General features: G+C 42.6%; 2 protein-coding genes across 3 annotated transcripts in view; one reads left to right on the top strand and one right to left on the bottom strand.

Moving 5' to 3' along the window:
- LOC103103278 (chemokine-like factor) overlaps positions 1–7,287 on the bottom strand; it is a 46,107-nt gene extending 38,820 nt beyond the window's left edge. Inside the window, exons 1-2 of one of the 2 annotated variants that reach the window (XM_056800303.1) lie at positions 6,998–7,287; positions 2,584–2,742 (exon numbers count right to left, since the gene is read on the bottom strand). In XM_056800303.1, coding sequence (XP_056656281.1) covers positions 2,584–2,742; positions 6,998–7,147 — 309 coding nt within the window. In that variant the 5' untranslated portion in view covers positions 7,148–7,287. The remainder of the gene's footprint in view (positions 1–2,583; positions 2,743–6,997) is intronic. The other variant, XM_007477098.3, reaches the window with a different exon arrangement.
- The window catches only part of TK2 (thymidine kinase 2), a 110,313-nt gene that overhangs the window by 34,822 nt on the left and 60,434 nt on the right, over positions 1–15,057 (top strand). Inside the window, exon 2 of the mRNA XM_007477102.3 lies at positions 4,022–4,128. Coding sequence (XP_007477164.1) covers positions 4,122–4,128 — 7 coding nt within the window. The 5' untranslated portion in view covers positions 4,022–4,121. The remainder of the gene's footprint in view (positions 1–4,021; positions 4,129–15,057) is intronic.

Genomic DNA, 15,057 nt, shown 5'->3' with positions numbered 1-15,057 from the left:
TTTCCCTCCCACACACATCGAGAAGACAAGAAAACCAAAATATATTACAAATATGTATGGTCATGCAAAACCTCACATTAGCCATATCCAAAAAAGAAAAAAAAAGGAAGCAAGCAAGGAAGGGGGAAAAGGAAGACTATATGTTTTAATCTACTCTGAATATATAAATGATCTATATGTGGATAGTATGTTTCATCATGAGTCTTTTGAAATTGTGGTGGGTCATTGTGATGATCAGAGTTGCAAAGTCTTTCAAAGTTGATATTTTTTACAATATTGTTATTAGTGTATAGATTGTTCTCCTGGTTGTGTTCATTTCACTTTGTATTAGATCATACAAGTTTTCCCAGATTTTTCTAAAACTCTCCTCTTTATCATTTTTTTACACAATAGCACAATAATATTCCATTACATTCATATACTGTAACTTGTTCGGCCATTTTCTAATTGATAGACATCCTCTGTTTCTGATTCTTTGCTGCCACAAAAAGAGCTATTATATCTATGTATCAATCCTTTTCCACTTTATTTTATCTCATTGACCTGTAGACCTACTAGGGATTTCACTGGGTCAAAGGGTATACACAACTTAATAGAATTCAGGGCATAGTTCCAAATTGCTTTCCAGAATAGTCAGACTAGTTCATAGCTCCACCAATAAGTACATCAATATACCTGCCTTCTGACAGCCCCTCTGGTATTTGTCATTGTCCTTTTTTGTCATTTTAGTCAATTTGATGGATCTAATTTTCTTCTTTCTAATTATTAGTAATTTAGAACATTTTTCACATGGTTATTGACATCTTGTATTTCTTCCTCTGAAAACTAGCTATTCATATCCTTTGACCATTTGTCAATGGAGGAAATGGCTTTTATTCTTGTAAATTTGACTTAGTTCTCAATGAGACTTAAAATCAAAACCTTTATCAGGGAAACTTGAAGCAAAGATTTTTTTCCTTCAGTTTCCTGATTTCCTTCTATTTTTAGGTGCATTGATTTTGTTTGAGCGAAGCCTTCTTAATTTCTTGGTTTTCTGTATATTTTTAGTGGTATGCTCAATTCATCAATCTTTTCTCATTCTCTTTGATGAATGAGTTTAGAGATACACAATTTCCCCCAAATATTGTTTTGACTGTATCCCACAAATTTTGATATGTTGTTTACTGTAGTCATTTTCTTTAATAACATTATTTCCCCGATTATTCTTAGTGCTTTCTCACTGAGAGTACTTCTAATTTGTCTTTTTACAGAGAGTTGTTTGCATGTTGTCTTTCTCATTAGACAGAGGGCTCCTTGGGGGAAGGGACTGTTTTTTGCTATTATTTGTACTTCCAATCCTTACTTAGCACAGTGCCTGGCACACATAAGGCACTTGATAAAGGTTTCTTGAGTTAATTGGAGTCACATATGATAAGAATGGTTGTATGATTTGCAACTTGTACTCTATGGAGGGAGTATAAGTTCATCAGTGAGATAATGGTTTTCATTGGTGGTATATTGACATCATATATTGAAGTATGGGTATTTCTTGCACTGAGTATAAGGCCTTACTCATTGTACATGTTTATTAAATATTTGTTGAATTGGTTCAAATCCAGCAAGATAAACAGGGCAAGTATAATTCTTCCCATTCTTTTTTTTTAAACCCTTATCTTCCATCTTGGAATCAATACTATGTATTGGTTCCAAGGCAAAAGAGTGGTAAGGACTAGACAATGGAGGTCAAGTGACTTGTCCAGGGTCACAGAGCTAGGAAGTGTCTGAGGCCAGATTTGAACCTAGAACCTCCTATCTCTAGGCCTGGTTCTCAATCCACTGAGCCACCCAGCTGCCCCCCCTCCCCCCCATTCTTACATATCAAGAATCTAAGGCTTTGGGGAAACAATTTTCCTGTGGTCACAGAATCAATTAAACAATTAAGTCAGTATTTGAACCCAGGCTTAACTCCAGCTTTATTACTCTTCCCCTTAACTGATTTTTCCCGTTTCTTCCATGTCCTAAGTGGGTTTAAGGATACCCACTTGAATGTATATAGGGGATGAGAACCTTCCTGTACATCCTGTCATTTTCTCTCCTCTGGCTAGGGTTACATTAAGTACGGAATAGTTGTTTCCAGAGGAAATTCCTTTAGAGTCTATAGTTGAGCTTTGCAGCTTTAAGGGGCAGAGAAGAGAATAGGCAAAGTCCAAGAGAGGGTCAGAGATGGAGAGACGAACAGAGAAAGAGAGAGAAAATGAGACAGAACCATGGGAAGATAGAGATGAAAGAAGGAGAGAGAGGGAAAGGGAAAGAGACAGAAAAACAGAGAGAAACACACACATATAGAGCAAATATTAGTCCTGGAATATGAAAATATGCTAGGTGGAAGAAAAGTCAAAAATTCAGAGTCTGCTCCAAATGTCCTAAGAACTCCACCACTATTAGCATGGTGGCATCTCAGCTGTAGAAAAGATTTAGTGTACTCTTCTCCCAGCGTAAGCCCTTCAAATTCTTAGGATATCCAGAGAAAAGAGCTTAATCAATGGTCAAAGCCTTACTGAATTATAGAACTTATATTTTAACTCTAGATAAATAGACACTTACAAATGCCGGCCATAATATGAACACTAACAAGTGGTGTAGACCTAACATATATATTATAATGAATGACAGAACTATGCAGCTCTCCAGTAGCAGGATGGCTATGTAGGATTCATGGACTGATGCGATTATAAAGGCGATGGATGCTCCAAAGACAAATAACTGTAAGAGAAGAGAAAGATTTCACTTAAACTTTTTGTTACCAACTGTCCCAACCTGACATGCACGATTGAGTCAAGACTACTTCCAAATATAGTTAGCTGCTTGGACACCACTAGGAATTGGATGGACCATGGTACTGACTAAAGGATCTTGGCTTGAATCAAAGGGTCCTAACTCATTTTCTTGGGCCCCTCCCTTTACCTCTCTGTGTTACAGGAATCATAACACTGGTACTGCTTTCCTCCCAGAGTTTAATTTAATTTAAGGGCAATTTGATCATGATGACACTTTGCAGTAAAATCTTGAGTCATGCCTTATCCCCTCTGGGACCCTCAGCTTCTTCAATGGCAAAACAAGGAGACTGGGAATCTATAACAAAACTTGACCTTAAGGACATTGAAGGCTTGAAAAGCATTGACCTACATGACTTCATTTGATTCCTAGGGTCCCATGAGACAGGTGCTGTTCTTCAGCCTAGATGAGGAAACTGAGGCAGAGGGGAAATACAGTGGTCACACAGTTGTACATTTCTGAGGCTAGACTCAGGCTGAGGCATGCCTATATCTAGGTCCAAAGTTCTTTCTACTATACCATGGGGCCCCCTTTCTATTATAATATTGTATAGTCTATGCTCTGATACTCTCTATCCAGCTTAAAGAGTCTGTGGTTATATGAGTCTATGGTGACTTATGGACAAATCACATATATATGGTGGCTAGGAGTCAATAGTTCCCTCCAAGTATATTCAGTGAACTCAGATTCTCTTTAAGGTGGCATGAAATGAGAATTTCATATTTTTAACCCTAGAAACTTTTAAAATAATGTTTTCTTCTGGTTTCCTTTCTCCTTAAGAACCTCACAGCATTTACCCAGAAAAAATTAATGTTGAATCGTTTTATTTATTAATAATATTCCTATATGAAATCATTTCCCCCTTCATCTTCCAAGGTCTACCTGAGATTGCCTACTTCTAAGCCAAAGGTTACTCGTAGACTCCAAGCTATCATGCTGAGATCTTTGGTCTTTGAAGGGACTAAATTAGGGCTGATCAGCCATGGTTAAACTCTGATCCATTTGAAAATAATGGTTGGTTTTTGTTTTTTAGTTTTTTAAATTTTCAAGCATTTAATTAAAAAAAATCTGGCATTTTACAAGTTAGGCTTGTAAAGTTAAGCTGGATACAGTTTTAATATTAGCAAATCTGTTATATACTGTCTAGGAAAAATGGGATTGATGTAACAGAAAGTTTTGCCCTAAGACTGATATTTTCCTTATTTAGGCAAAGACCCACCTCCCTTGTGATGAAATAATGAAGGAGGAATGGAGGTCTCCAAGTCCACTTCCTCATAACTATTCACCAATCAGAGAAGTCTTGGGATATGCCAGGTGGGTACTGAATAGTGAGCTCCCAAATATGTCTATGTAGACCTGTGTGAAGGAACCTCCTGTTCTTTGATTTTTGAGAGGATCATAGATCACCAAAATGTTAGCCTAATCAATAAATTGATATTCTTAACCAAAACCAATCTCTCAGGTAGTTTTAAATTGTAACAAATACAATTTCAAGTGATAAAAATAACTTGAACAATAATGATGTCCTCTCTCAGTCATATATTAAAACATGAAGCAATCTGAAAAAAAAAAAAGAATTTTCCCAAAAAATCAGTCTGAAGCCGATTTAAAAAACTCTTTCACTACTATCTGGTCCTGAGGGTGAAGGGTGAACTTGAGATACTGAGGGCAATCCCAGAGGAGTGTAAGTTTTGGCAATTCCTAGCTGGCTGGTAAGTGTCAGAGCATAATCTGTCATTTGAGGCCCAGGCAGTAAATAAACACTTATTAAGCACCTACTGTGCATCAAGCTGTGCTAAGAGCTGGGGATACAAAGAGAGGCAAAAGATGGGTTGTATTCTGATCATCTCCATTAGAGACCAAGTGCTTCCAAGTCATTGCCCTTTCCTGGTTCTCTTCCTAACTTCCTATGCCTTCTCAATTTTCTTGGTCCAAACAATATTTATCTTCTATCATTCTGGTGTTCCATAATATTTTATCCTTGCCCCAATTGTTATCTCCTCCTATGCTCCTTTCCTGGGTGGGCAACTAGGTGGTACAGTGGGTAAGGAAGCTTGACTTGGAATCAAGAAGTCCTGAGGTCAGACCTGGGTTCAGACACTGACTAGCTCTGTGGCCCTGGACAAGACATTTAGCTTCTCTGTGATGCAGTCTTCCCATCTGTTAAAGAGGGAAAACAATAGCATCTACCTCTCAGGGTGGTTGTGAGACCATGTGCAGCGTTTGGCCAACCATAAGGTTCTAAGCAAATGCTCTTTTATTGCCCCAGCTGCCCCAGTGAGTGGTTGTTCTCGCTATGCAGAATACTCTCACATATACATGTCTAACCCCTCTTGTAAGGAGGGAAAGCCCTGCATTTCCAACTCCCTGCTGGACCTGTCCACTTATGCCCCATTGCTTCTCAAACTCAACATGCCCAGAATTGAACTCTTTAGCCTCTCTTACAGGTTATTCCTATCTTCCTAAATTCCTGATTTGTTTTGAAGGGAAGGGAAGGGAAGGGAAAGGAATGGAAGGGAATGGAAGGGAACGGAAGGCAAGAGAATTGGTATTGCCAACCAAAAAGTCATCCTTGACTCTTCCCACCCCACCTATGAGTATGTATCTACTTTGGGGTGGTCAAGGGAGGTTGCTCATACCCCTCTCAGTGCAAATGATGATGAAGGCCTACGGCTTCTCTCTTCAGAATATCTGGCACAGTTGTTCCCTCTCTCCACTGCCCCAGTAGACCAGAGATCAAGTTTAGTGTTCTTTGAACTCATGGATACAGAGAGTTATAGCGACCAAAGACCTTCGAGCTGGAATCCTTCATTTTCTAGGTGACCAAAATGTGGCCAAGGGGACCCAGTGAGTTAATGAAGAAGCCAGGCCTGGAATTCATGGCAGGGCTCTTTCTGGAGCATCACACTGTCTTCCCCCTTTGTGAATCCCTGACATAGGCTTCTTTTACTTCTTCCTTCATTAAAGGTAGAGAGAAAGCCATACTATTGCTGGGTTTATATCCCAAAGAGATAATAAGGAAAAAGACATGTACAAGAATATTCATAGCTGCATTCTTTGTGGTGGCAAAAATTGGAAAATGAGGGGATGTCCTTTGATTGGAGAATGACTGAACAAATTGTGGTATATGTTGGTGATGGAATACTATTGTGCTCAAAGGAATAGTAAACTGGAGGAATTCCATGTGAACTGGAACGACCTCCAGGAAGTGATGCAGAGTGAGAGGAGCAGAACCAGGAGAACACTGTATACAGAGACTGATACACTGTGGTACAATTGAATGTAATGGACTTCTCTACTATAAGCAATGCAAGGATCCAGGATGATTCTGAGGGATCTATGGGAAAGAACACTATCCACATTCAGAGGAAGAACTGTGGGAATAGAAACACAGAAGAGAAACAACTGCTTGATCACATGAGTTGATGGGGATATGATTGGGGATGTAGACTCTAAATGATCATTTTATTGCAAATAATAATATGGAAATAGTTCTTGATCAATGGCTCATGTAAAATCCAGTGGAACTACACGGTGGCTACGGGAGGGGGTTAGGAGAAGGGGGGGGAAGAACATGAATCATGTAACCATGGAAAAATATTCTAAATTAATTAATTAAATAAACTTAAAAAAAAAGATAGATAGGGAAAAGTACAAGACATCGTGCAAAGCTAACTTTTATTTTCTCCTTTGTCCTCCTTGGTTCAGTTATCAGCCAGCCCCAAGTAGATCACCCTGGGATGATGCCCACCTCTAGTCCCCATCTCTCTTTTTTTAAATTGAAAAATTTTATTTAATTCATTAATTTAGAATGTTTCCATGGTTACATTAGTCCCCACCTCTTTCTTGAGATCTCGCCCTGACTTTCCAACTGCCTGCTGGACAGCTCCACCAGAATGGCCCCCAAGCATTTCCAAATTTGGAGCTTTGGGCCCAGACCCAGCCACCAGCTTTCTCGCCACGGAATCTCAAGCCAGGCCCTCTCCTTCTCCACTTACAAAATACGATCAGACGGTCTGTGGGCTTTCTTCCAGCTCTGACTCTCAGAACTGGTCAAGAAGAGCCCTTTTCTCCCCGGTCTCCCGCTCCCTGGACTTAGTCTGGTCCGGCCTTCTCTCTCTCTAGTCCCATGGTGGAGCGGGATGGGGCAGGGTGGAACCCGTGGGTTCCCAGAGGCGCTCACCATCCTGAGGACTTTCAAAATGCCGGACACAGAATACAGGTAGCCGAAAGCGGTTCTGGTGATCTTGGGTTGCACTTTCAGTCGCCCCTCTTCCCTCATTCTCATCTTAGTCATCTTGGACCATTTGAGTGCGCTGATGGTGGCTTCCATGATGGGAGTGGAGCTGGGCCCAGCTTGTTGCCACTAGTCCTGCAGCAGCACTCTTCCCCCGCGCCCCACCAACGGCTGCTTCTCCGCACTGGCCGCGTCACCCCGACCTCGCTCTCTCCATTCAGAGCTTTCCAACTGTTTCCTCCCCCTACCCCTAATTTCGGCCCTAGCGTCTCCCACGCTTCCATAGAAACCAGAACAAGACCCGGGATTTCATTGGCGCAATGATACTAGGGCGTTACAGATGTGGCCAGACTCAAAGAAGTGGTGTCTAGCCCGGAGGTATGTGTCAGAGGTGGGCATTGAACTCGGGCCCTAACCACCTGCCGTCCTGCCTCTTCTTCCAGAAAAGTGGGTTTTCAGGGTCTCCCCACTGGTCTCTGGGGATTTCCACATTAGACTTAAGAGCAGGAAGGGATCTTAGAGGTCGGGAAGAACAAATCCTTGAAGGAGGGGAGTGGTGAAAAGACTGTGCAGGCTCAGAGCAGCAGGGACTAAAGCAGGATTTGAAACCTGGGCTCCCTGACTCCAGGGCCAGAGCTCTGTCAACTCCATCCGGCTGCCTCACCGAGCCTGGCATTTGATTGTTGTCGGAAACTCTCAAATGCAGAAACTTTCTTTCCGGAGGCGGGTTGGCACCTTCTCTGAGGAGCCTACAGCGCCAGGGATGGTGACTCGATCAAGGTCACACAGCTAGCATTATCGACAAGTATTTATTTCTGACACTCCTTGTGTGTGTGCTAGGCATTATGCTAAGCATAAGGAGTCCAAGAAAGCTGCCCCTGCTCCAAAGAAAAGGTCTCTGTTCTCAAGGAGCTCATGTTTCAGTGGGGGAGCCGCCATGTAAAATGTCAAAATCTAGGTATGTGGGAGCATCTCAGGATGATCTGAGGGGAAAAGGCATGAAGAGCTGAGAGGAGAGGAGCAAGAAAGGTCTCCCCAAAGGGGGGGCTGGAGCAGAGTTTTGAAGGAAGCCAGGGGAACTCAGAGGGGATGGGGAGGAGGCAGAGTGGGCCAGGCAGGGCACAGACAGCAATGGAAGATGAAGTATCCTGTTTGAGAACTCTAAGTAAGCCAGTGTGGTTTGATCATTGAGTGCCTGCAAGGGAATAGGGTGTAAGAAGGCTAGGAAAGTGGGATGGGGCCAGGTGAAGAAGGGCTTTTAGTGTCAAATAAAGGAGTTCATGTTGGATCCCAGAGGTAATAGTTAACCACTGATGTTTCTTGAGCACGGCAGTGGTATAGTCATATCTACATTTTAGCAATATGACTGGCTGCTGAGTGAAGAAGGATGGACTGCAGTGGGGGAGAGACTTGAGGCCGGAATGCTTTATTGCAAATGTACTGGTGATCAGAGATGCTTTGGGTAGAGCCAGGCACTAAAGAGGCCAAGAAGCTCAAAGCACTGGAAGCCAAGGATGGTGCAGTGCCATCCATTCCAGTTCTGACAGAACAAACAGTAGTGCAGGGATCCCGCTTTTATGGACTACCACCACCATGGAAATTCAAAAGAACAGTATGATGATGATGGAGATCACCTCAAAAGTGGGAAGGACTCTCCCTCCCCCCACCCCCAACAACAGCACCCATCCTTCTGCAGAGGCTGAGGAAGAAAAGGCCAGACAGCTCTCGTATCGTCCCATAGGCAAGGTGGCTATTGGGTTGGACCAGTGAGACCAAGCACAAGATAGGCTGGAAGCTCTGAGTGCAAGAGGGACTTTTAAGGCCTTTCCTCAAGCAGAAGTCCAAGGCAAAGAGACAATCAACAAGGGGCACGAGGGCCCTGTAACACAACTTAAATGTCAGCAGTTGAAAGCACAAAGACAAAGCTACTGGGAACCCCCCAGACCTAAATAGAGTCCCTACAACAAACTTCAAAAGGCAGCATATCCACTTGGGGTAAAATTGATGTTTTCTAAGGAACCTTTTAAGTCATTGGCTCTATCCTTCTAAATGGGATCCTTCCAAACCCATTGGTGGCTGCAGCGATGGCAGCAAACTCCCCTTCTGTCTCCCCAAAGCCCCTTTTCCAGCCATCTCCACTTCCTCTAGTACTGCTTTGTCTTGCTCTGGGACCCATGTGGACCGCCCATAGTCCTGCAACTTACTGAACTTCAATTAGGAGCCATTATGTTGCAATAATGTTTTTTTCTGTCCAAAAAAACAAAGGAAAAACAAAAAAGCCAAACAAAGTGGAGGCTATTGCATCAGTCCATGCAGGAGGTGATTAGAATCTGAATTAGGGTTGTATCTGAGTAGAGACAAGGTGATTGATGCGTAGGAGAGATGTGAAGATAGAAACAACATGATTTGGCAACGTTGTGGATATATGAGAAGGGGGAGTCAAAGATGATACTGCAACTATAAAGCTAGGTTTTAGTTTTAATTTAATTTAGTGATGATGGAGACCTTCCTGTAGCCTTTGGTACTTTCCCTTCTCTCGGTTTTGTGATTTCTCACTTAGTTATCTTCTAATTTTGTTCTCACTTTTTCTCAGGTGGCTTTGCTGGATTTGCAGCCATGTCACTTCCACTAACCATAGGGTTCCTTCAAGCTTCTGTGCTGGGTTGTCTCCTTGCCATCCCCCTGCCTCCCAATATCATCATCGTTGCACGTGATGCTCAGATCTATACAGCAGGACCTTGTTTTACTCAACCAATACGCTCAAAGACCCTTCTCTTAAGTTGAAAATCACAATTAATAGTCAACCTCATTATTTCATGCATATTACTTATATGAGCATACCTAGGCGCTTTTAGCAAAGGTATTTGCTAAGATGAGAGAGTAAGATTAGTAGCTAAGAATGTTTATCCCCAAATCTGGAGCACACTTTCCCACAAATGCATATAGAATATTTGATGAGAGTATGTGCACATTTAAAGCACAAAGGCCAGAAGACAAACAGAGAGATAACATGTGGCAAAAGTTAACTCCCAAATCCTGGTTAGCAAAGGCACACATTTGGAGGTTTGGGAGGAGACGAGGGAGTTGAGTGTTCCCTGTCTCATTATTAAGGACATACACACACATATGTTTGGTTTAATAATGAAGTTCATTACTTGGAGTTTCTAGATCACGGGCGAATTTTGTCCTATGTACTTACCGCCCATTAGGTCTCAGATAAACTGTTTAGATTCATATCACAGCAAGGCACTCGCCTAAAAGCAAGAAAAGACAAAACCAAACATTTATGAGGGAGATGCACCTTTCTAATTGTGTGATCTTGAACAAATTTATATAGCAATAGAATATATAGGAATACTTACACGTTCGAATAAGTGAAATTTATTGGAAGGATCTGGTCTGAATTGTGCAGCGATGCACCAGGAAACAAACTTAATAAATCGTAGTCTGTAGCAAAAAGGGAAAAAAAGGCTAATTTTTTCCTCAGATGGATCGATCCAAATGGAGGTATCCAAGAATGAATTCATGTCAAAGATGTCAAATCTCTCCAGAAGCCCCAGGAGCGTGTGAAGGGCCGGCCTCCAGGTACCCTGGACCAGATCCCACTATAACGTCCTCACTAGTTCAACTTTCACATGCTGCGATCCCCACATGATGAATGACTGCTACTACTCAGAGTTAAAGGTATAGCCTTGAGGGTCCCGGTTTCTAGTATTGCCACTCGCAAGCCCCTGCTAGTACACTTCCCACTATCAATTATTCAGACATAATTAGCTTTTTAGCCAAAATATTTACCCACCTCCCAAAGTCTGGGACGTCTTCTCCAATAAAAACCAAAAGGATTTAGGGAGAGAATGAGCACAAGAATAAAGTAAAAGGTAGTCTAGCGCAGTGTAGATAATACATTTGGCAAAAGGGTAACTCCCCAATCCTGGTTCCTGGAAGTGCTTTTGTTCTTCATAGTATATGTTCCTCTTGGTGGTTGTTTTCTGTTGGGCACTGAATATCATCATCTTTGTATAGTACAGAGCCAATACTTCCCTCTGCCATGAGGGGAACACTTCCTGTTGCTGCCTTTCCTTTGGAGTTTCCATTCTGTGTTGGAGGAAGAAAAAGGGAGGGGGGGGGGAGAGAGAGAGAGAGAGAGACAGAGACAGAGACAGAGACAGAGACAGAGACAGAGAGACAGAGAGAGACAGAGAAGAGAGAGAAAGAGGGAGAGAAGAGAGAGGGAGGGAGAGAGAAAAGAGAGAGAAGGAGAGAGAAAAAAGAGGAGAGAGAGGGATTCAGAGACACAAAGAGAGGCACAGAGGAGGCAGAGAGACAGAGAAGGAGAGAGAGGGAGAAAGAAAAGGAAGAAGAAGAAGAAGAAGAAGAAGAAGAAGAAGAAGAAGAAGAAGAAGAAGAAGAAGAAGAAGAAGAAGGAGAAGGAGGAGAAGAAGGAGAAGGAGAAGGAGAAGAAGGAGAAGAAGAAAGGGGGGGAAGAGAGAGGAAAAGATAGGAAAGAGAGAATTCCTACATCCCTTCCACATACTGTCCATTCAGTTCTCTCCTCAGAGATTTGACTCCACCTCTTAAACCAGAATCTTCTAAACCAGAACTCTTCAAGGCAGTTGAGTTCAAATCTGACTGCAGATACTAGCTGTGTGACTTTGGGCAAGCCATTTAACTGCTTACCTTATCTTCTCAATTGCAAAATGGGGACCTCCTGGCATCCCTTATCAGTGATGCCCTTCTCCCTGTTGAGGCAGACACTTCCATTTGTGGTCTCAAACATCCTTCCACCATCCTTGTCTTCCAGTGGGATGCTTGAAGGCTGCTTGACTGGGCTTTGGCTCAGTGGAACACTGGACTAGGAGCCCCAAGGATTGAAGTATGACCCTGACCAAGATAGTCAATCAGTAAACATTGTCTATTATATACCAGGTCCTAAGCTAAGCTCTTGGAATCAAAGCAGTCCCTGTTGTCAAGGACCTTACAGTCTAATGGGGGAGGCAACATGCAAATCACTACGGACAAGCAAGGTATAGACGAGACAAACTAGAAATGATCAACAGGGAAGGTACTAGAAGTAAAGGGGATCTGGAAACGCTTTCTGTAGGAGGGATTTTAACTGGAACTTGGAGGAAGCCTAAGAAACGAAGAGGCAAAGATGAGAAAGTGAGAGTGTGCTAGGCATGAAGGGAGAGCCTGTGGAGTGTCCTGAGTGGGGAGATGGTTTCTTGTTTGAGAAAAAGGAGACTGGCATCCCAGGATCACAGAGGATTTGGTGAGTTTGCATTCAGTTAGGTCTGACTCATGTTTTGCAAAGGTGCTGGAATGGTTTGTCATTTCCTTCTCCAAGGAGTTAAGGCAAAGAGAGGTTAAGGGACTTGCCCAGGGTCACACATCTAATGTCTCAAGCAGGATTGGAACGGAGGTTTTCCTGATTCCAGGCTAGGAGCTCTATCCACGGAGCCACCCAGGTGCCTTTTCTGGTGGGAGTGAGGAAGAAGAAAGCATAAAATGACTAGAAAGAAAGGAGGGAGTCAGGTTGTGACAGACTTTGAATGCCAGAAGATTTTATATTTGAACTTGGGAGGTGATAGGGGATCACTGAATTTATTTCCACTTTCTGAGTCTATTTTCTAACACAAAATGGAGGCAATACTTATACATGCCCCAAAGGCTTGTCTTAAAGAAAGCTTTTGTGAAATTTAAAATAATCTAGAAACAGGAGTTGTAATTAGGAATGTTATGAATAACATGTAGTTGCTAGATGACTATTTGCCTCTCGCAGTGCATAACTACATAATATGTACTCTTATGTGTTAATAAAATGGACAGTGGTATCTGCAAATTTATATAGATAGAATCTAATTATTGGTTAATTCCTATTTCTTAGGGAATTACAAATCATGCTTTGGGATGTCAGTGTGCAAACGCTCATTCTGACATTGCTTCAGGTTGTCAAAGAAACTTGGGAAATTCTGGTGGTCAGAACTTAAACCAGAATCATGGAGGGATCACTTTTATCAAATACTCAGGTAGAGTATGAGTGGATGATAACAAAGGGAAAGATGGAAACATCCAAGAGTGGTTCAATCATTTTGTGTCTGACTCTTCATGATCCCCATTTGGGATTTTCTTGGCAGGGATCCTGGAGTGGTTTGCTGTTTCCTTCTCTAGCTCATTAGATGAGGAAACTGAGGCAAATAGAGCTAAGTGACTTATCCAGGGTCACACAGCCAGGAAGTGTTTGAGGCCAGATCGGAACTTCCTGACTCCAGGTTTGATGGTCTATCTACTGAGACATCTAGCTGCCCTGAACATTAAATAGGGTCAGAGAAAAATGCTACAAAGTTCTTGCCACATACCCTGATTATTTCTCACTTTGGGTCATGAGCTTCTGAGGTTGTTACCTTTTGAAAAGTTAATAGACCCCACTTTTTATATACTTTCTATACTTTTCTAATTCTTTACACATGACTTCATTCATTACCCATGCACACGCACACACGCACACACACACTCCAACCCTGTGGATAAGGTGGGCAGGCAGATCTTAGTGTTATTTTACAGACTAAGACCTGGGAAGAAGCTAAGTGACAACTGCTGGAATATGCTACTTGAGGTCTGTGGATTTTTTTTTTAAACTCTTTACCTTCTGCCTTAGAACTGGTTCTAAGGCAGAAGAGTGTTAAGGGCTAGGAAATGGGGGTCAAGTGACTTGCCCAGGGTCACACAGTTGGGAAGTGTCTGAGGCCAGATTTGAAACTACGACCTCCCGTCTCTAGGCCTGGCTCTCAATCCACTGAGCCACCCAGCTGACCCTAGGTCAGTGGATTCTTAAAAAAATACTTTTATTATAAACTTAACACCACACAGAAATCTTTCAATTCACAAAGAACAGAAAAAGGGACTTCTAGGGGAAATCATGAATATTTGCAGATTATTTTTAAAAAATCCAATTGAACACAATAGCACCTCTACTTTGCTCGTCTTCCCCTTTCTGAAACTTCTCATTTGCTAAAGTTATTTCACTTGTGCCACCCCCCACCCCATCTCTCTCCCTCTCCCCCTCCTGGAGCTCTTCCTGGGCACAAACTAAACAAAAGCACACATTGGGGCTATCTGAAAATGCTTTTCCTTCTACACATAAACCCCAAGAAGTGTCGACTAGATTATTGCTCTTCTAGGTCTTTAGAAGCCACTTTCCTTTCTGAAAATGTAGTTGCTGCCTGGTATTCATCTCACTTCACTCATCAGTTTTTGTACCCCCAGTGCTTAGCAGAATGAACGCCTTTGGGAGTTTCTCCTCCAGAGGGCTGTCCTGGGCACCAGTGGAGGTGAACTCGTCCCCTCGGGCCCAGCTCTGCTCTCCCCTCGCTCCTTACTTACAGTGAGACCTGAAGTCATCAGCAGTCACTGAGGCTACTTGCCCCGTTTCCCTTCTTGGAATACCCATCAGCTCCGGAACCTTCAGGTGATGAGGAAAGAAGGGACTTCCATCCCATTCCTCCTGCCATTCTTCACTGATCTCATTCTTTGTGGGCTTTAGCTCCGACTTAAGAGTTTGGAGCTTGTTGCTGCCTGGACATCAGACGTCCTTCCCCAGGCCCTGGAGCTTTTACATTGCCCTCTAGCAGGCCTTTATTCCTCCCTCTCTCTAGTAGGTCCCAACCTCTTGTTGGCATGTAAACAGATTTGCAAACTTTAAACCTCTTTGATTTATTACTATTTGCATGATCCGAAGTGTTCTGGGTACCCTTCTCTGCCACCCAGAAGCAGGGCTAAGGATGGATAAGGTAGGCCCAAGAACTTTTAAGACTCCTTTTTGCAAATGCAGACATTTTTAATGCAAGAAAACAGTTCTTCACAGTAGTTGGGGGACAGGCCTATTTTTTCCTACATAAAATAGGAATATTGTGTTAAGTGACTTCCAACGAAAACTATGTTTGGTGAGTTGCCAAAGTTCAGATTTCCCATGCACACAGGCAAAGATATAAATCTCAATCTGGGTTCTG

This window comes from Monodelphis domestica, chromosome 1, assembly GCF_027887165.1.
Source record: "Monodelphis domestica isolate mMonDom1 chromosome 1, mMonDom1.pri, whole genome shotgun sequence".
Taxonomy (NCBI): Eukaryota; Metazoa; Chordata; class Mammalia; order Didelphimorphia; family Didelphidae; genus Monodelphis; species Monodelphis domestica.
Note: the sequence above shows the minus strand (reverse complement) of the source record. Positions and strands in the feature narration are given on the sequence as shown.